This window comes from Archocentrus centrarchus, chromosome 6 (assembly GCF_007364275.1).
Source record: "Archocentrus centrarchus isolate MPI-CPG fArcCen1 chromosome 6, fArcCen1, whole genome shotgun sequence".
NCBI lineage: Eukaryota > Metazoa > Chordata > Actinopteri > Cichliformes > Cichlidae > Archocentrus > Archocentrus centrarchus.
The window spans coordinates 1,270,234-1,291,360 of record NC_044351.1 but is presented as its reverse complement, the minus strand read 5'-3'; the positions used below and the strand labels follow the sequence as shown (position 1 = coordinate 1,291,360).

Sequence of the window (21,127 nt, the reverse complement as noted above, 5' to 3'; positions counted from 1 at the left end):
CTTTGGACGGTGCAGGGAGGGTTTGACTGAATCTGAAAAATAATCAGAGCTCATTTTAATTTTGAGTCTGAAAGTCTCCTGATGGCAGGAGACTTCAAACAGGGAGACGCAGTTTTATTAAACATCAGTCACGATTGATTATCTATCTATCTATCTATCTATCTATCTATCTATCTATCTATCTATCTATCTATCTATCTATCTATCTATCTATCTATCTATCTATCTATCTATCTATCTATCTATCTATCTATCTATCTATCTATCTAATATTTAATATTTGCAGTGTGATCCCCAGCTTTCTTCTGCCTCTTGGAATTGTGTTTGTGTTCCCGGTGTTGTTCTCCTGTTGGAATACTGTGCCTTCTACATCCTGCATTTGAGTCTTCACCTCTTCTTCACACCTACATCGTGACATTTTAATGACTATAAGCATTAGTCAGCAGAATTTACAAGAAAGAGGTAAGATTTCCAGCACAGTCAATGTAGAAAAAAGATCTTGAAACCATTGGCTTTATTTCTTTTTTAAAACAATGACCACCACTGTGTGTGGCTGCAGCAGAAGCCCAGAAACACTGGTCAGTTTCCCCTACACAGCAAACAGATCATCAAGAGATGATTGGAGAACATTCCAGACTCCCGCTGGCCTGAGTAACCCACTCATGAATATCCCTGTAACTGTTCATGACTGTTCATTTCAAAGTTATGACGTTGTAAAATTAGGTCATGATTTTATTGTCTCTGTTCACCACATGGCAGCTTGTCTCTTCCTGTGTGCACGCCCCTCGAGACAAAAGCCAGTGGGTTCCTCGAGTGCATTTTTCTTGATTCAGTGAGCTTCATTAAACAGAGTTCATGCCTGTGATCGCACGTATATGAAGTGTTTGCTCTTTCTCGGTTGCTTTTACCCAGGACAGAGTGGTTTGTGCGCTTTTCTTTTTATTTCCTGTACTCTGGGTTAAATTTGTCAGGTAAATCCTGTTTTCTCAGGTGAAGTAAAACAGGACACGACCTGCTGTGGAAACTTTACATGCAACTATTGACATGACCACAAGAGGTCACCTTTATAATCTGGGTTATGGTCTGTTTATCAGCAGTCAGAACTAAGCACTCACTAGTATGTGCAGTTTGCTCAGAGATCATTTAATGAACTGGCAGCATTAAACATTGTTCTCAGGTTGCAGAGGGAGTGTCAGGCATGATGTAATGCTAAAGATGCTAAATGCTAAAGTGAAAGGTCTCATAAGATCTCAGGTTATAAACGTTATGAATACATCTCAAAGAAGTTGGTGGGTTTTTTGTGTGTTCATTTGTTTTCTTAGGCTGTTGCAGTTCCTTCCTGTGTTTCAGATCTTGTGCCGTTTCATCCAGAACCAAAAATTCCATATTTACTGTTGACACCTCATTGCTCACTGGGATCAACAGCATTTTAACTTCATCGCAACCAAGCAGAGACCAAAGCTGCAGTTCCTCTCATGTCCGCTTGAGGCTGTCTCCAGCAGAGAGTCAGTCCCCACAGACTGCAGTGTTAGAAGGTCTGCAGAAACAAACACGTTTACAGCCTGATACAGAAATGATTTTGGTCTCTGTGGATAGTTTCTCACTTCATAACAGCAGTAAGGTTTTTTACAGCACCTTGGATTTTGTTCACACTTGAAGAGCTCATGAAGTGTTTATGCTGCTTACTGCTGGGCCTCATCCTGATGCTCACATTTATGGATACAGCTGGATAGTGTAAACGAGGCACTCTTGTGCAAATACGGTCACTTCTGTGTCAGCAGCCAAAACGCTAATGTTGGTGCTTCAAAAGACAGAGTCCAAAAACAGCAGTGGTGCTGAGCTCTCCCTTCAGAAGGTCCCTCGAGTTCCAGCTAATCTTTCATTGGGTTTATGTAAACCTTATCTTAAGAAAAAATATCCTGATTTTCACTTTAGCACGGCCACCGAATCATTTAGTTCTTATTATTATGATTTTGTACTTATTGGGCTCACAAAGATCAGTAGTCAGTACACTAAAATATTTCATATTTAAGCATCTGAATAGTTTGATGTGATTCAGGGGAAGCCCTGAGTGAATTCCAGCTGTCTAACAGTCTAAGCTATTGGTTCTTAATGAGGTTTAAACGGTGTCAGAGCGGGCTCGTCTGTGCGTAACGAGGATCCTGTACTTGAAGCAGTCCTCGGGAGAGATTGTTATCTTTGTGCAGGATTCCTTGGAAAACTTACAGGAAATTATTTCATGTTTATTTTGACTGTGCTGTATTTACAGAATGTCCCATACATCTATTTTAACAAAGCCCTGCAATGACCAGGCCTTTGCTGACCTGATTGTAGCATCAGGTCTCAGATTAAATCCTGAGGGAACCACGTTGTTGAGGCTGCAGTGGAATCAGGTCAGATGAGTCAGCTTTTCATTTAAACTCACTTTAACAGGTCGTCACTTTATTACAGGTATTTATTGTAATTACCTGCTGCAAAACATAACTAGAACCCTTTCACCAGCAGGGGCGCTGTTTTACCACATGGGTGTGTCAAAAATATTTCCTGCCGTGTGCTGCTGTTGTTTTTGTACTTCTAAAGGTTATTTTGAGTCCTTGCACCACCTTGTGGTATTGTTACTGTCATTGTTATTAATAATATAACAGGTAAACTATAAGTCGCCATCAGCAAAATCAGATGGGAGACCGTCAGACTGAGTCTCATCTGTCCGATGACGTCACCCTCCCACATGTGCGTAAGCAACACTTCTCTGTGTTGTGAATTTTGTCATTGTAGCACCCCCTGGAGGAAATGACAGGCTCTCTCAGTGTGTGTGACAATATGAAAAATCCTTCTAGAAATAACAGAGAGGGCTTTCCAGCTGAACCTCACAGGTCAGACTGATCCTACAGAGGATTTCTGAGGAATGCAGCTCTACAGTCACACTCACTCGTGTATGATTTAATGCAGCTCGGCTCAAAGATCCTGCAGAAACACAAACCCCTGAGCCTGAACAAATCACATAACTCAAAGAGACACACGGCAGATAAAGCACAGGTTTAGTCACATTGTGTACTTATTTAAATGTTTATAACCTTGAATTTAACTCTGTACTAGTCATGGCACATGTTTATCATCTAACATTTGCTTTGCATTGCTGGGCTGTGCAGTCAGAAAACTGTCATCCCTGTTTTTGGAGGCCTATATTTGTCCTTCTGATTGATTCTTTTAAACCAGAGAATCAAAGCCCCCAAACAAGAGGGGGTTCAGTGCTGGATTTACAGCTTAAACTGACAAATCCTTCAAGCTGCTTCAAGCATGCTGTACATTATGTTTATGTGGGAGGATCAGAAACACCACCTGCCTCACCTCCCTGACGTCCAGCTTCTCTCGCTCGCAGATGAAATTTGCTTGCCTAATGCAGCAGCCCCAGAATAGCATCCTGGGGGCATTTTGGTTGTCCCCTTCTCCAAACTTGAGCCTCCTTCCTTAGCCCTCAACCCTTCCATCTCCTTATTGAGTGCCAGAGGAGGGAGGTGGGGGCAGCAAAGGCGTGGACCCTGCTCCGCCGTGGTGGACAGCCTCGCCTCCGAGCCCATTCTTCGGCCAATAGGGAGGCCGAGCGGATCGAGTGTCACTATAACAGAAGGACATAATCAGCGCGGTAAGTTTGCAGAACCTTACAGCCTGTCTTGGCCAGCGGGAGCTCGCTTCTTTCAGCTTTTCTGAGGTAAGGAGGAAAGGAGAGAATGAGAGCGTGAATGGTAGAGAGCAATGTCCCCCAAACATCACCCAGCCTGAGGACAGTTGAGTCCACATGTGCTAAAAATCACTGCCATGAGCAGCAGAGGCTGCTGCTGAGGTCAGAGGTGAGAAGGAAACAGTTGATAGAGAATCACCGAGTAAAAAGGCCTCCCTCTCTGTGTTTGAGCCTGTGAATGACTGCAGCTGAGTGCGCCTTTCTGTGCCTCTGACAGTCCAAATCGAGCCCAGTCTTTGGATTATTCTGGGCAGTTTGTAACCTGTTTGAAATACTCAGCTGATGTTTCAGAGGTTTGAAGGTTCTCGGGGTTCTCGGCCGACATGCAGCCGGACTTTGTTGTTGTTTCTGTGGCGGTTTGGGTCAAGTCCAGTGACCCAGTGGAGGTTCATACCTGAGGGATTTACAGCTGGCTTAAAGCCTTTGAAGCAGCTTTCCGCTTCAGGAGACAGGAGGTGTCTCTGATGTGTAACCCCAGGAGAACAGTGGCGACTAATCCTGTTATTCTTTTGGTATTTGACCTCAGCTCTTTCCTGGATTGCAGCTTTCTGTTGTTTGCGGTTATATTTGGGTGGCGCAGTGAAAGGGTGAGGCATGTGTGCACGCTGAACCTCACATAGCTTGAGGATAAACACTTTAACATCTTGAACAGGAGCCAAGGGGCTCTCGAGTGGATGTAAAGGAATCATCATTTTCTCATTACACTGAGTTTGGAATTCATGAATCAGGAATTAGACCTTCCCGGCAGCCTCTCAGGGTTTATTTTAATTCTTGTGGCCCCAGCTGACAGGGGGGGGCCTCGGAAGGATGATTGAAGGAACCATGTGAGAGAAGGAGGCCAGATAAGGAAATGAAGGTGGAATGATGGGTTGTGGTCCAGGAGAAGGAACCCAATCTTCACCGTCGGGCGCACTGAAACCGGATCTCTGGGACCTGTGCAGCTGTCTTTTGGAAATAGCTGTGATGTCGGGATGCCTTCATGGTGGTCTCATGCTAATGAGGCTAATAGGCAACTAATCCAAAATCTAATCGCTGGGAGATTAAATGCCACATAAATCCAGGTCATGTGTGTTTATCATTGCAGGCTTTGGATCATATCCTACCTCCAGACTGGAACTTTCCAGCAGGATCAGGATACTGAGCTTGACTTTAGATGTGGCAGAATCTGATGGAAGCAGTGTCTTTCATTCTTTGATGCTCAGTGATGGAAAAGATTTAAGTTTCCTCAGGGTTTCTTTTTCACCCAACAGCAGCATTAATCTGCTCGCTGAGCAGCTGGAAAACAGACTATTAGCATAAATCTATGTTTGGAGCCCTTCTCACTTATCGTGGGGAGAAGCAGATTCAAAGCTGAGGCTCAGGTTTCAGCCCACAGTCTAATTATAAACTGAAGAAGAGTTGGAAGTGACAGACTTTGGAAATGCCTTAAATGCAACATACCTGTAAGAGAAATTTAACTGGCAGTAATTTCTAAATTATTCTACTTAAAGATTTCTTGATTGTTTTGTGGAGGAAACTGTGGAAGCAAGCAGGATGAGGTTTGGTGCGGGTGGGGCCAGCGAGACATATTTAAGACATCTGCAACTTAATCCTGAGCTATAAATACGTGCAGGCTGCACAGGCGCTTCTCACACTCAGAGTTTCTGTTTTCTGTCTGATTTCAGGTTGCAAAGTCCACTGTCATCATGTCTGACACAGAGGAAGTGTAAGTCAGCCCACATTCACTAATTCACTAATTGATCAAAAATGATTTGACTTAAGGTCCACGTGCGAGCTTGAATCTTAGATTTCAGGACAGTTTTAATAAATCAGACCCTGAGTTGAGAGTGTTTATTCAAACTGCTGTTTTCACCGTGGACCAGAAGTTTTCACGTTTCATTCTGATGATTTGCATCGTTTCTAAGGACTCCTTTGTCTTCTATTTTGCAGTGGGGTTGAGGGTAAGTAGCACCATCGTCCCTGATTTAGAAAAATATTTCACCCCCCTTCAAATTAGTGCAGGTACAGTCGGGAGTTCCATGCTAAAATCCCAGGATCATTTCTGAATCTAACTGACTTTCCATCCCCTGTAGAGAGATATTTGCACTGGACAAATTGCAGGTTTGGCTTGACTCCTCCAGATTCAAGTTGTGCAATAATGCTCTCTCTCCTCCAAGCACACGACATCACCCACACTGCCAACAGGACTGCGTCTTTTATGCTTTGTGAGATCAAAATCGAAACCTTTAAAAACACGAATCGCACAAAGCCGCGCGGTCCTGTTGGCAGAGAGTCCTGCAGCTCTGCATGACCATCTGCAAATGTGCAGTCCTCCTGAGCTGAATGCACTTAAAAACACTTTGGAAGTCCTGCTCCACTCAGCTCATGAGCACTGTCTTGTGTATGCTTAGCATGGATCCCCAGTGTACCCACATTTTGCTTTTGTATTCTGTCAAAATGGGTACAAATGGGATCTTTTGATAATGTTCTTCTGCTCCTTTCTTTCTCGGACGGACGTGAAGAATACGATGGTAAGACACAGCCTCCAGACTCCGGATGATAAGTCTCACGTCACTGATACTAATTTGTTAGTCATTTCTGGAGAGGTTTCTGTGGCATGCTGGTTAACACTAATGTTATCGGAGTTAAATGAAGACACAGGTTGTAAAAAACTAAGATGGCACAGAATAGAATCTGTCTCTATTGTCTTTGACCGCATCCAGTTGCAGTGCAGGTATTTCCAGAGGTTGACCACACTTCGTCCATCAGTCACTGACCTTTTCTTTCCTGTAACTGCTTGCTGTCTCACCTGCTTTAGCACCATCTGGTGGCAGTTCGCCTGAACTGCCTCACCACGAACCTCCTCATATTTCTCATCTCCTCCTTTCATCTACTGACCTCCTTCCCTCTTCCATTTCTTCTGCTTCCATTAACCCTGTCACCGCCCTTCCTCTCCCCTCGTGACTTGCTGCATGTTGTGTAGCTGTAGAAGAGGAGGTAGTAGTGGAGGTAGAGGTGGCCCCTGAGGTGGCCCCTGAGGCGGCCCCTGAGCCAGAGCCAGAACCACAGCCAGAGCCAGAACCAGAACCAGAACCAGTGGTAGAACCAGAACCAGAACCAGAACCACAACCAGAACCTGAACCTGAGCCTGAAGGTATGTGGCATGAAGGGGAGAAGGGGGTACTGGATCATCCTTTCCTAGACATCTCGTGCGTTCCAGCAGCTACAGCCCGTTAGTCCGACCTAACTGATCCTGATACGCATCTCGGTCTCACAGCAAAATGTGCCAGAGCAGCACGTTTGTGCCACAATAAAGGGTTTCAAACTGGGATTGTGTTCATGTACATGTCAATGACACATGACCACCATCATCCTTTCTTATCGATGGTTGTTGGAAAACCCAGAATATCATTGAGTGGAAGCAGACAAGAGTCTGGGGTTTGTGCCATTATTGCTGTACTTTTAGCTTCACTGTAATTTCTACTTTATGTTTGAGCACCTGGTTAGTTTTAGGCAACAGATTCAGATGTTTTTCCAGATGTGAACCACTTCAAAGGTCCCAAACATGGGCATCCATAATTTTACCCAGCTACACCTAGAACCCAGCTGCAGCTAGAACCCAGCTACACCTAGAACCCAGCTGCAGCTAGAACCCAGCTGCAGCTAGAACCCATCTACACCTAGAACCCAGCTGCAGCTAGAACCCAGCTGCAGCTAGAACCCATCTACACCTAGAACCCAGCTGCACCTAGAACCCAGCTGCAGCTAGAACCCAGCTGCACCTAGAACCCAGCTGCACCTAGAACCCAGCTGCACCTAGAACCCAGCTGCAGCTAGAACCCAGCTACACCTAGAACCCAGCTGCACCTAGAACCTAGCTGCACCTAGAACCCAGCTGCAGCTAGAACCCAGCTGCACCTAGAACCCAGCTGCACCTAGAACCTAGCTGCACCTAGAACCCAGCTGCAGCTAGAACCCAGCTGCACCTAGAACCCAGCTACAAGTGCTTCAGCGCTCATCATTTTGCTGTGAGATGGGGCTGCTCATTCTCCATGTCTGCTAATGTTAAGCCAACACCACCTTTCTGTTACTTCCAGACAAATTCAGACAGTTCAGTTCAGAAAGCAGAAACTGTTACATGAAACATGCTGAAACTAAAATGTGATGAAATAGAAATGTGCTAATTTATTTAAAAGCAGCCCAGACCTTCCCGTATCTCCTCCGTCCAGCTTCCATAGTGGAAGCAGCAGATGCAGATGAGGTGGAGCAGGGACCTCTGCAAACAAAGACTTAGGAGCCGATCATAAATAAATGACTGTTTACGGTTATGGTTAAGGATTTAAATAATAAATAAATAAATTTGACCCCCTTCTTTGACTCAAGCAGCCTCTTTGTTTTTCTCTTTTTCATATTTTAAAGCTAATATGAAAAATCATATCATTATACATGACTGTGATGCTGCACAGATGGAATTACTGTATATTTTACCATCTTAGATAGTGAAGGTAATTCCATGTCTTCTTTGTGATTACTGCATTGGGCTGCTGATATGACAGATGCTGAGCTTGAGCAGATCAGCTGTGTGCCGTAGTTAGACTGTGTACAGTTTGCAGCTCTCGGGCTTCCTGCTAATGCTGTTGTCTGTTCTGCTTCTTGTTTTGGGTGCCTGCTGCATGCAGATGCCACTGAAGAGGAAGGTATGTAGATTTAAACTCTTAAATCTGTCATTCTGGTTTTGGAAGGACTTCAGTGTCCAGGTCTGACGTCTGTACTCAGGGAAGGCCTGCTGTCTGTCCAAATTTTACCTGTCTGTGTGAGTCCGGGAGCGCTGTCCCTAATCGGCACCCAAATGTGAAGGTGAAAGATTTGAAAGCGCTAGTGGAGAAGGAAGGGTGACTGAATCTGAAATGCTAACACGTGCTTCACTGCACAGCGACCCCACTCTCTCGCTACGCCACTCGTCATCTGCATGGCATGAAGCCGCCAGAATCTGGGTTCAGAGAAAACGAGGAAATGGGAAAATGTTTTGCTTGGGGTCAAGCCAAAAAAAGAAAAACATATTCATGTATCAGTGTGAAACCGAAGACAAATGTTAACCAGTTACTTAAACTGCACCCAAACTTCACCCGTTTAAACTGTAATAAACTGTTTGGTCTTATTTGGTTGTTTTTCTAACCCTAACCTAAGAACTGATGAGACCACCCTTTAAAAAATCTAATCTGCCACATAGAGCCAAACCCACACTGTTCAGTGCCTGAGTGGACTCAAATAATCTGTTTTCTTTCTAACCTGGTGACATGTACTCATCTGCTCTTCATTTCTTAACCTGCAGAGGAGAAGCCAAAGTTCAAGTAAGTTCCTTCTAATGCAGTCTGACTTCAAATGAGTTCTGTAGACCTTTAGCTCTGAGTGATTTGGCCAGAAAGACAAAGAAACTTTTAATCAGTGATGTGTCCCAACGCTCTGCTGCAGGCCCACCGCCCCAAAGATCCCAGAGGGGGAGAAAGTGGACTTTGATGTAAGTAGGCCTGAAGTAAAGACGAGATTTTGTTGATTTGCGGGTGTTTCTGTGCCCGGCTGAGTTCCACTGATCCGCCCCACAGGACATCCAGAAGAAACGTCAGAACAAGGATCTGATGGAGCTGCAGGCCCTGATCGATGCTCACTTTGAGTGCAGGAAGAAGGAGGAGGAGGAGCTGATCGCCCTCAAAGAGAGGATTGTAAGTTTTCAGCTGAATATGAAATCAGTTCATCAGTTCTGCTCCTCCTCTGAGCTGTCTGCCTTTTTTTATTACCTTAGATTAGACTTGTGGATTGAATCAGCTGAACATCTCATTCGTTAAGCTTTTCACACGTTTGATCAAAGTGACCACAGACAGTTACAGGTGTATTTAAAGGGTAAATCCACTGGATTTAACCTTCTTAAAGACCTCAGGCTGCAGGACTTTTTAGGGCTCCTCAGCTGAATCTGGGGGCACAAGATTAATACAAATAATTTTAGTGGATTTATTTAGTGCTTATTATTATTCTTTTGGCATCTTTGCACATCCTTCAAACTTACACAACAACAGTGAGTTATTAAATAAAGTTATTTAAGCCTGGCTCTGTCCCAGACTAACAAAGTCCTCTAAAACTGCAGCACAACAACAATAGTCAGACATTTTAGACTCTCAATGGATTAGTTCATCAGTGTGGCTAATTTATTGAATCAAAATCAATCAATCAGCCGTATTTGTGTATTACTCATGTTCAGGTTACAGTAACTCAGAGTGGGTCACAGAAGAGCTGATAATGGAGGAAAAGCATGAAAACAACAAAATACTGGTGCTTACACATGCATATTATAAAAGAAAAAGACACCGCCTTCATAAAACAGTCTTCTCTCTCTCCTGAGAATCATTCCTTCTTCTCCTCATGTTTTATCTTTGCTTCAAGAATTTGTCTGCAGTGTGAATCTGAACAGGAAATAAAGAAAGCATGCCTGTTCTGCTCACAGGGAAGTCTCCAGTACCCCCCCCCCCCCCCCCCCCCTCACTGCGTGGTGAGTGACGGGGGGGTCTTTATTGTTTAACCCGGTGTCTGCTCCTGTCCCACAGGAGAAGCGTCGTGCTGAGAGGGCCGAGCAGCAGAGGGTCCGTGCTGAGAAGGACAAGGAGCGCCAGGCCAGACGTGAGGTACATTTTTTCTTCTAATCATTGTGTTGTATCCCCTTAGTTTTTGTTTTTTTTAACTATGAGGTTTGAATATTGTTGAGCAAAGACAAAAATTCTTAAGATGCATAAAGAAACGCCTGTGCAGATACATAAACCTAACCCCACTGACTGCATGTGGGAGGAAACCGGAGTACCCGGAGAACCCACGCAGACACGAGGAGAACAAACATGGGGTGGCTGTAGCTCAGTAGGTAGAGTAGGTCACCTACTGATTGGAAGGTCAGTGGTTCAATTCCTGGCTACTTTTATACCCGAGCCTATGCAGCCTATGCAGGCTGCGTGCCAATGTATCCTTGGGCAAGATACTTAACCCCAAGTTGCTCTCCGACCGTTCCGTCGGAGTATGAATGTGAGTGAATGTTAGACGATTAAAGCACTTAGCTTAATTAATTAATTAATCATGGAAGTGCTTGTATGAATGCGTGTGCATGGGGTAAATATGAACGTGTTGTGTAAGCGCTTCGAGTGCTCATATCTGAGTAGAAAAGCGCTATTTAAGAACTAGTCCATTTACCATTTACCATTTACCATACAAACACCGCAGAAAGACCCTCTGGTTGTGACAGCAGTGTTAACCACCATACTGAAATAAGAGCTCGTTCCGTTTGAAGGCAGCAACGTATTTAAATAAAGAGAAACAGCACATCCATGAACCAGGGTGCTGGATCCAAGCAAAACTCAATACAAAAAGAGGAGGTCCGCACACCAAAGAGCTCCGGTGACGTTTCGGGCCGGAGTGCCCTAGTCTGAAGAAGTGCACTCCGGCCCGAAACGTCACCGGTTTAACGTTGATGGATTAAAATTTTCCAAGGAGCTCTTTGGTGTGCAGACCTCCTCTTTTTGTATTGAGCAACTTATTTAAACCTGGTTTTTGTTCCAGGTCCAGGATGAAGAAGAGGTGCAGTTAATGCTGGTCCTGTGATCTGATGTTGTACTGTGTGTTTTTAAGCCAAAAGCAGAGGAACCAGAGGCTGGATGGTGGATCTGACTCAGAGGTCTCACTCTCAGGTGTTTTTTGTGAACCCAGGAGGAGAGGCGGATCAAGGAGGAGGCTGACGCCAAGAAGAAGGCAGATGAGGACGCCAAGAAGAAGTCAGCTCTGTCCAGCATGGGCTCGCAGTACAGCAGTCACCTGCAGAGAGTCAGTACACACACACACACACACACACACACACACACACACACACACAGTCTGTATGGGATCAGCTGTTAAGCTCCATCTGTCCCAAACAGGCTGACCAGAAGAGAGGAGGAAAGAAAGAGACTGAGAGGGAGAAAAAGAAGAAGATCCTGGCCGCCAGGCGCAAGGCGCTGAACATCGACCATCTGAACGAGGAGAAGCTGAAGTACGACTCAGCCGTGCACTCCATAAACTATGAGATTACCCTTTTACTCCAGCATGAAACAGATTTAATGTTTTATTCTAGAAAATGAGAAAAAGCTGAGTGTCCAGGTGGACCAAAATCACCTGTCCTTAGGTTTGAAGCATTTTTCATGTTTTTTTGTGCTGCAGGGAAAAGATCAAAGAGCTGCACGACTGGATGACCCAGCTGGAGTCTGAGAAGTTCGACCACATGGAGAGACTGAAGAAGCAGAAGTACGAGGTGAGATGCCTGTTATCCCCGAGTGAGAGCTTCTCAGCCTCAGCATTAAGACCTCACACATGAGAATGTGGCAGGTTTGACAGACGTGCGTCTTTTCATTTTAATTATTTTAATATTCAGTCACGTCTTGAAATTATTTCTTTTGCTTTTTATGACAGAGTTCAGATTTGATATATTTGATATATTTTATGACCTTGACATTATATCATATGTATGTTTGTGCTTTTATCGCTGTGAGCAGTCGATGAAATGGTCCTGTTTACTTTAACATCATTAGGTTTTTAAGGCATTTTACTTTGAAAATATCCTATTACAAGGCCAAAGAAAGGCAAAGGGTTGGATCTCCTTTAAAGTAAAATTATTGATTTATTATTTACTTATTTACCTCTCTTTTTTAAAACAATCCAGTTGCTTCTTCGTAGTTCATTAAACCCAAAGAATTGTGGGACACTGACTATTTTTTATGATTGAAGAAATCTGATATCAAAGATTCATATCTGTATGTAAGGAACAAAAATGTATCATGATTTTTAATTACTTTATATAACAAATTAATCATTTTTGTACGTCAAACATTCAAATATAGGAAGAAACAGTTTTTTCTTTCTTGAACTTTTATCTGTTTTATTGTTGTTAAGGATTACTGCATATTTACAGGCTTTTAATGTCCCTGAAATGATCTTTATTAAAGTTAATTTGATCATTTAATAATTTAGAGTACATGAGCATAAATAGTCTAAGGTAACTTGAGTCCAAATGAAGAGGTTCCTCAGCCATTCCAGCTTTGTTGTTGCTGGTTGCTGGTTGTTGGTTGCTGGTTGCTGGTTGCTGGCATCCTCAGGTGAGCCTCTCGTCACCTCCGGGTTTGAACCCTCGATGTACTCTTGATTTCCAGGTTACTACCCTGCGTAAGAGAGTGGAGGAGCTCAGTAAATTGTAAGTAGCAGCGCTGAGCTGCAGTGCTGCCGGCTCTCTGCATGTCAGCATGAAGGCGAGTCAGAGAAGCAGAGCGCCCCCCGCTGGCTGACACCACCAGATTTAAAAATGAAGAAAAAAAAACAGTTTGTTTCTAAAAAGTGAGGCCTGTTCACACTGCAAAGGTTTCAAAAAGCTCAGTTTTACATCACAGAGCCTCAGTGACGTCATGAAGGTAAGTCGGGGTGTTTGAGGTTTCAGAGCCAAGCTGAAGCTGGGTTAAATGTTCCTGTTCTTTACGGGAAACCACAGCAGGGCAGAAGAAACTCTGGGTAACAAAATCTATGACCATGAGCACGGCCCTGCCTTGGTTTCCCATGATGCTTCAGCACCCTGCAGCCCTCTGAGCCTGTGCAGAGGACGGAGTCGGTCTCCTCAGAGGTGAAGGTGTCCTGCTGCAAGTTAAAGCTGCTGCTGTGTCATTTTCAGGTTCTCACGCACAGGATTCGCATTGATGAGTTGCAGAAGCAGTGAGTATCCATCGCTGCCTCCACCAACACCCATTAATACCCCCAAGAATCATTTGATTTAACTGCAGCTGTGAACGTGATAACCCTTCCCTCAGCGAAACATAACTGTCATAACACTGAGACCGTTTCTTATGGCAGAACACTGCTGCTAACAGGCATAAAGTACATCAAGCTGATGACAGTATGATAAAACACTAGATATAAGCCTGTTAGTTCGAGATTACAGATTCTGGCATCTAAGACCGCAGCCTGGTGTTGTGTAGTGCAGGAATAACATTGCGGAGTTCTCACAGTGTGTTTTCACGTGTCATTTTAGACCCTGGCCTTGATCATAACCTTTATCCTAACATATCATTTATCATTCAGCACCATAAAATGTGAACAGCTACTAGAAGACCAAGCATGCATTTTATACCCGAGCCTATGACATTAGATGGAAGAGTGCAAGTTTTATCCCTCAACGGCTCATAATTATGTCATAAACACAACGAAACCTCAGTAATACCACCGCAGACTGTTTGGAGCCAAAGCCAAACCTCCTGGAGTCTACATGCAGGTGGAGGACCAGCAAGCAGGGCTAACAGGCTGCAGCGCTGAGGTGTTTAACAGGAAGGTGCAGCCAGGTGTCATCACTATGCATTTTCTGTCATCCCCCCACCCTGAACATTAACCCTAATGCTAACCTCAACCTTCCTCTGGAATAACTGGACCGCTGCAGGTGAGTACGGCATGAGTTTGTGACTGAGTTCTGCATGAAAGCTGGATTTTCTGACATTTCTTTGTTTTTGCTGCTGTTTTATGTTCTTCCAAAATCCTGCTCAAATGTACCGTACAATGAAACAGATGCTGATGTATTTGTGAAGATGATTTTCATGGAAGCATAAGGTCTTTACTTGACCAAAGAAAGCATCCATGCTTGCAGCTCGCGAAATGCTGTCAGCTTCTTATATGATGACGCCAAACAGCCGCGCTGACTGCTTGACTCCCAGCAGGAGTCACTGCTGCTCTCTGAAGTGTGACTTTGTGTTAAAGTCTGAAAATCAGCCTCAACAACATCACAAAATGTGAAAATTGCTAAACAGAGTTCTGAAATATGTCCAATTTTTATGTTTCCTATTACAGCAGCAAGAAGGGAGCCGCCCGCCGCAGAAAGTAAACCCGCCCGCCCCGCCACTGCTCGGAAACCAAACTGCGACCGTCTCGGACACACGCCTGATGAAGCAACACGCACTGCGGCGAAGGTCATAGGTCAGAAGAAGCCAGTAATGCTGAGGTTTACCCTGCGGCTCACCAACCACACCATGAAACCTGCTCTGCAGTAGCAATAAAAGCATTAAAGTTTGTCGCCGTCATGCTTCCTCGCCCTCCGCTGTTTGGTTCTCAGTATTTTTGTAAATAAAGTGTGACTCTTCAAGATCTGGTGTTCTTCACAAATCAATAAAGTTCAGGATTTTTAGACGTGTAATTTTAAAGTCGTTTGTTCCGCGCTGTTAGACCACCCGGCAGGAACCACAAACTTCACCTGCAAAAGATATTCAATAAATTAATGACTTGGTGCTGGGATAAAATTTAAAAAAAAAAGGTTTTAGGAGCCCTTTAAAAATATTTACGTTTTACAGCTCATTAATATGGACGTCATCATTTTTGAGGGAGGGAAATTAATATATACAGTTTGAAATTTGAAAATGAATAAAACCTGTTTACGATAGAAACTCAGGAAGACTGAAGATGATAAAGCTTGGAAAATAATGTTTGAACTTAATGTGAGCAACAGGGCGGGGCAAGAAAAACACTGGTAACAGGCAGGTCACATGACCGAGTAAGAGCACTGCGGAGAGAAAGGCTCTGTCAGAGGTAAAGGTGGACTGAGGACCAGTGCCAAACAGAAGTGAGTTTGGATATCATGGATCCACCTTCTCCATGCTAAAGAGGGCAGGGACCTGTATCAGTGATGGTGTGAGGGGGCATCAGTGGGGATGTGATATACAGGTGAGAAAAGGCTTTGCTTATTTCAGCAGGAATAATCCAAACCACAGTGTGCAGCTGAAATCCTCTATAACACAAGTATGTATAGATAAATATCTCAACACACCCTCACAGCCACTTTATTTGGTACAGCTATATGCCATATGGCATGTAGAAATGATCAAGACGACATGCTGAAGTTCAAACTGAGCATCAGAATGGGGAATAAAGGTAGTTTAAGTGACTTTGGATGCAGCGTGGTTGTTGGTCCGAGTGTTTCAGAAACTGTGCAGTGAGCAGCAGCTCTGTGGGAGAAAACGACAGAGGTCAGAGGAGAATGAGCTTCAAGCTGATAGGAAGCCAGCAGTTGCTCAAATAAACACTTGTTACAACCGAGGTGTGCCGAAGAGCATCTCTGAATCTTGAAGCAGACGGCTGCTGCAGCAGCAGAAGAGCACACCGCTGCCGCTCCAGTCAGCTGAGGCCACAGCTCACACAGGCTCAGCAAAGCTGGACTAAGACTGGAAACACGTTTCCTGTCCTGATTAATGTCGATCACATGACACTGAAAACAAAAACAGAACGTGATGATTTCTATCAATGTGGAATTTTATATGAACGTGTTTGTATGTTGTCGGTGTAATTATGAAGGAAATGCCATGAAACAAAAGGACCGTTGGAGAAAAAGTGCTTTGCAGAAATTCCTGCAGTTCCTTTGGAGAGTCACACGGTGGCGCTGCCGATCTGCGCGCCAGAAAGCAGAAACAGCGTTCAAATCATCTGAAGCTTATCGTTTCTTTTTACTAAAATTACCGAGATGACCACCACAGATATTAATTAGTACTCAGGAATATATTTACTATAGTATATTAAAAACATTTTAATGACACATTTGAACGCAGAATTAAAAAAAAAACAAAAAAACATTAGATTTAAAATGAAAAATTAAATCTGCCTGTAGCACAAGTTATTCAATAAATCTAATAAAGTTTTTTTATATAAAACAACAAACATGTTCAAACTGTTTAAACAGTTTCAGATTTTATATATTTATTTATTCATTTATTTATTTTAAATTAATAAAGGCAAAACAGGAAAACAACTGAAGATTTTACCAAACATTATTAAAAAATAAATAAATAAATAAACATTCTGAAGCCTTAAAACTAAGTTTTCTGCACAATCTTATCATTTTAAAACATCAAGAAATCATGAGTCAGAGTCATCTACATGTTTTTGTATAAATAAGCATTTATTTGTCATTAGACTGTCACTCAATTTTCAGATGTATAAATATAAAGTTTAACATTTTTCACAACAAACAAAAGCACATAGAGACAGAAACATTAAATACATAATTAATACTGGAACAAATCAGCTCTTATTTACAGAATAATTACAGAAAAATGGTCCTCCGCTGCACGCGTGAAACGACAAATGAGAGCAAAGAAAAATGTGCTTTGGACAGGAAGGAGGTGTGAGCCTCCATCACTACAACACCTCCATCCGTGCAGTTCAGAGCGCCGCTGGAGTCGGAGTCTGTTAAGTTTTCACTGCAGAAATTTGTGCTCTTACATCAAGTTTCTAAAATGTTGAACGAAGTTCTTTTTTCCTCCGGAGGGAATCGAACAGCTGGAGCCGCTCCGACTCCAGTTAGACGAAAGTGGAGGAATGTTAATGGGCGGTTTTTGGCCTCCGTCCTTCATCAGCTAGACTACACACAGAAGGGGAGCGTGGGGGAGGGGAATCCATCTGAAAGACTCAGCCGAGGCTTAAAATATTTTTCATAACTTAAAATTAAATTAAAATACAGCAAGAAGTGAACTGGTTTCTATTTAAAGCTGAACCACATCATTCGGTGGTCTCATTTCAGAAACAGGAACAGAATCAGGGTTTCTATGGAAGCTCATTCCTGCCTAGTAAATAAAGTAATGTAGGCAACTTTGGAATGATAAAAGCAACTTTTCATTTGTGTGACATAAAAGGTCAAAATTAAGACTTCAGCTCCTTCGTGACTATGGTTTTTGGTTTTCTTAGCATCCCTGTGTGGGATCAGCAAACTCTTCATGAAACATTATTCATGTTTAGTCATTAAAATTTCCTTATAGTGTTTTAAAGTTAGGATCTTTGATTAAATGTAAGCTAAAAATCAATAATTCTAGTTTTTATCATTCCTTTTTTAAAAGTATATTCAATGAAAACTAAATCTTCATGCACCTTTAACCTCACAGCTTGTGTTACTACGTGAAGTTTGCTCGGCAACATAAAATGATTTTTAGCGCTCGCTATTTTTTTCTGACAGGAATGAGCTTCCATACTTAATCAAAGAGAATAAATAGAGGTGTGGAAGCAGGTTTCTACACCAGAAAGTTTGCAGCTGATCCAAACTGTGACGACTCAGTTCATCCGCGTGTGTGTGTGTGTGTGTGTGTGTGTGTGTGTGTGTGTGTGTGTGTGTGTGTGTGTGTGTGTGTGTGTGTGTGTGTGTGTGTGTGTGTGTGTTTGGGTCTATAGAACTTGGTAGATGAGGTTGGGGTCCTGGCTGGCTGTTGGAGAGGGGACCTGAACAGACGCCGGGGCGGCCGCTGCTTCACCCAGCGGGACTGTGGTCGTCGGCGGGGATCCCGGGCCGTCAGCAGGCGGCAGCAGGCTGCCGTTATCGGTGGAGATCCGCTCCACAATGCTGGACAGGCAGTCCAGACTGGAGACCACCGAAGTGCGTTCACTCTTCAGACCGCCTGCACCAAACCAAAATTAATTAATCACAATTTGTAAGATTTAATTTGTTTTTTTTTTGTGTGTTTTCACAACGACAGTTTTGTCACACGTTGTCTCCCAACATGAAACATGAGAAGTACAAATAAAATACAAATAAAATATCTGAGTATTTTATTGTTTGATATTTGGATCAATTACATGTATTTCTTATCGAAAGAAGTTAAAAACAAAAACCTTCTATTTTTACACGAGTTCAGCTTTTAATTCATGTCCTAATTATCATTATATTTTACTCTTAACATTAAAACGAATAAATTAAAAAATAGAAAATATCTTTAGAATGAATTCATATTTATTATAGAGAGAACTCTGGCCAAAGAAAGCATACATGCACATTTCACTTTACTGTTTGATTGGCCTGCTGCTTTAATGGCGTCTTTGTTTTACGGCTCTAAGTGAATAAAGTGGTTTATTATTTTAAGCGGTCACCGGATCATATGAAAATCTTTTCTTACCGTTTGGAGTCTCGGAGAAATAAGAGCTGCTTTCATAACTTCCTCTTCTGGTTGTCTGACAGGTGGGGCCGTTAAAGTCCGTCTGAGGAGAGAAAAGAGGCGCTGATTAGAAACGCGAGTCTCCGTAAATCCCGCAAAGGTTAAAGAGCATGTTTCCATACTGACGCTGCACACGGGCCCACAACACGGCAAAAATAAGAAGAAGAAGCATTTATAATTTATAATTACTTTTACAATAACAAGTTTAATAGTTGAGTCACATGGAGACAGCTGCCTGCGTCATAGCACGGTGAAATTAAATATTCACTCAGATAATTTTTCGATCCATGTCCCATTATATCTGGTTTCCTGTAAACAGTGTGTCTGAGAGATGAGATGAAGGAAAATGTCGTTAATTATCCAAAAAAAAAAAAAGGTGTGAAAGAATTTTCCTTCTTTCCTGTTCTGACACTAAACGGCCAAAAATGAAGAGATATATTTACTGTGGGAGGTTTCCGCACAGACAGGCAGCTTTGCGCGAAGATTATTCATGAAATCACAGGAAATTATTGTTTTTCTGTGTTTTTCTTTTATGTTTAAAATACGAGGATTTTATTTTAGACATATTTAGAAATCAGCGAAGTCGAATTTTAAGAGCTAAAAAAGAGAGAGAAAAGAATCGAGGCTCTTTAAAATAATAGTAAACATCTAATAAATGTAAATAAAAATTACAGCCAATAGTAAAATGTCCAAAATCGACTTAAACTAAACGAGAACATTTCCGTGCGTAAAAACGCACTGAGCTGCAACCAAAGCGCGCAGACCCCTCTCGTCCGCTTCAACACCTGTCGCTCCTTAAACTCACCATGCCGTCGGAACAGTTGGAGCGGGGGCTGGATGCGTCCGAGTCCCCGCTGTAGTGCTCCAGTACCGGGTAGAAGCCGTCCTCCTGCCCGCCGCGCAGCAGTGCCTGCAGGGACTCGATGTAGCTGATGGCGTTGCGCAGGATCTCCACTTTGGGCAGCCTCTGGTTGGGGTTGGCCGTCGTGCAGCGCTTCAAGGTCTCAAAGGCGTCGTTGACCTTGCTGAGCCGCCGGCGCTCCCTCAGCGTGGCCGCCTTCCGCCGGTCCGCGTTGGTGGTCTTACGCTTGCAGGCCTTGCAGGCCCAGAGAAGACAGCGGCCCGCCTGGTGGTGCCCGCTGGGGGCACGGACGTGCTCGTCGTCCTCCACCTCGGCGTGGTGGTTGAGATGCAGGAGGGAGGACGGGGAGGAGGAAGAGGAGGAAGGGGAGCATGAGGATGAAGAGGAGGAGTCGTCCGGCTTCAGCAGGCCCACATGGACCAGCCGCGGGTCAAGGTCCTCGAAGAAGTGCATGTCGCTGGTGTTGAAGCAGGGGTCGTCATAGAAATCATCGGCGGTGGGGATGGGGAAAGAGATATCCGACAACTCCATGGTTCAGTCCAGCACACACCAAGAAGAAGAAAATCCAGTGACGCAGACTAAACTTTTTCTCTTTTTTCAGGAAACCAACCTAAGAAGGGGAGAAATGAGATGTGAAGCAGGATCTGGGTTTTCGGGGGAATGTAGGGTCCTGTCACAAACTGATCTGCCCTCTCAGCCCTGACCTGGATCCTCTTATACCTGGGAGATCAGCAAAGGGCGGGGCTTGGATGATGGGGTCCACCGAGGTTTGACCAGTCAGCTGCCGGCAGGAGGGGTTTACAACTTCACGGTAATTAGTGTCCAATTACCCCCTCACAGGGCAGTAAGAGCGGCGTTACCGCTGCACACAGCGGGGGGGGGGGGGGGGGCATGTGGGAAATGTACAGTTTAATACAGACGTTTAAAAATGGGCATTAATGCACAACATAAAGTAACTATGCAGCTGTTCAATATCACATAATTTCATGTTTTATTGTTGTTACACTTCATTTATTTACACTTGTTAAGACTATTTTGTTTATATCTTGTTTATTCGATTATTTATTCATTTTATTTGAATGGATATATTTGCTCGTATTATAAAGGTATGAATAAAATGTTTTTATTTTACGTTTACATGCATTTGTTTTACAACATGGATTGAAGACCTGTTTGAAATAATTAATAATAAAACATATAAAAGCCTTCTCAATGCTGATGTAAATAAAGTAAAAATATTATATATTAATGTTTATATTTATTGTATGTTTCAGAAGGGCTGTGAACAGGTTCCTGAGTTTTAAAAATTACAAAGAAAGCAAATTAGACAAATATACGAAAATTAATTTAAAATGAAGAATTAAAATTGGTGACATTACGTTAAAACTGATGATAAAATGGCACAAATTAAATGATAAATATAACTGATATATTAGAAAAAAGTTATTATTGATATTAAATATTGATATTAAATATTGATTATTTTATTTATTTTTCCTATTGGTTTATTATTATTATTATTAATAATAATTTATATCTTGTTTATTC

The 21,127-nt window shown here is 43.0% G+C and overlaps 2 protein-coding genes across 8 annotated transcripts; one reads left to right on the top strand and one right to left on the bottom strand.

Moving 5' to 3' along the window:
• Nucleotides 1-3,630: 3,630 nt before the first annotated feature.
• Nucleotides 3,631-14,823, top strand: tnnt3a (troponin T type 3a (skeletal, fast)). Of its 7 annotated transcripts, none has more exons than XM_030730947.1 (15): nucleotides 3,655-3,709; nucleotides 5,404-5,444; nucleotides 5,669-5,679; nucleotides 6,241-6,249; nucleotides 6,702-6,872; nucleotides 8,398-8,415; nucleotides 9,051-9,069; nucleotides 9,191-9,236; nucleotides 9,322-9,438; nucleotides 10,315-10,392; nucleotides 11,459-11,572; nucleotides 11,665-11,777; nucleotides 11,945-12,035; nucleotides 12,931-12,971; nucleotides 14,603-14,823. In XM_030730947.1, exons 2-15 carry the CDS (start codon nucleotides 5,425-5,427, stop codon nucleotides 14,634-14,636), a joined length of 882 nt encoding a protein of 293 aa, XP_030586807.1. In that variant the 5' UTR covers nucleotides 3,655-3,709; nucleotides 5,404-5,424; the 3' UTR covers nucleotides 14,637-14,823. The 7 variants fall into 7 exon arrangements, with proteins under 7 accessions (XP_030586812.1, XP_030586813.1, XP_030586811.1 ...); XM_030730948.1 differs by lacking the exon at nucleotides 12,931-12,971 and adding an exon at nucleotides 13,440-13,480 and having other exon boundaries at nucleotides 3,664-3,709; XM_030730951.1 differs by lacking the exons at nucleotides 8,398-8,415; nucleotides 12,931-12,971 and adding an exon at nucleotides 13,440-13,480 and having other exon boundaries at nucleotides 3,651-3,709.
• Nucleotides 14,824-16,733: 1,910 nt separating this feature from the next.
• Nucleotides 16,734-20,248, bottom strand: myod1 (myogenic differentiation 1). Its single transcript, XM_030730946.1, has 3 exons — nucleotides 19,523-20,248; nucleotides 18,679-18,760; nucleotides 16,734-18,183 (listed from the first exon to the last, which is right to left on the bottom strand). The coding sequence occupies exons 1-3, from the start codon at nucleotides 20,108-20,110 to the stop codon at nucleotides 17,954-17,956; spliced, it is 900 nt and encodes a 299-aa protein (XP_030586806.1). The 5' UTR covers nucleotides 20,111-20,248; the 3' UTR covers nucleotides 16,734-17,953.
• Between the last annotated feature and the right edge of the window lie 879 nt (nucleotides 20,249-21,127).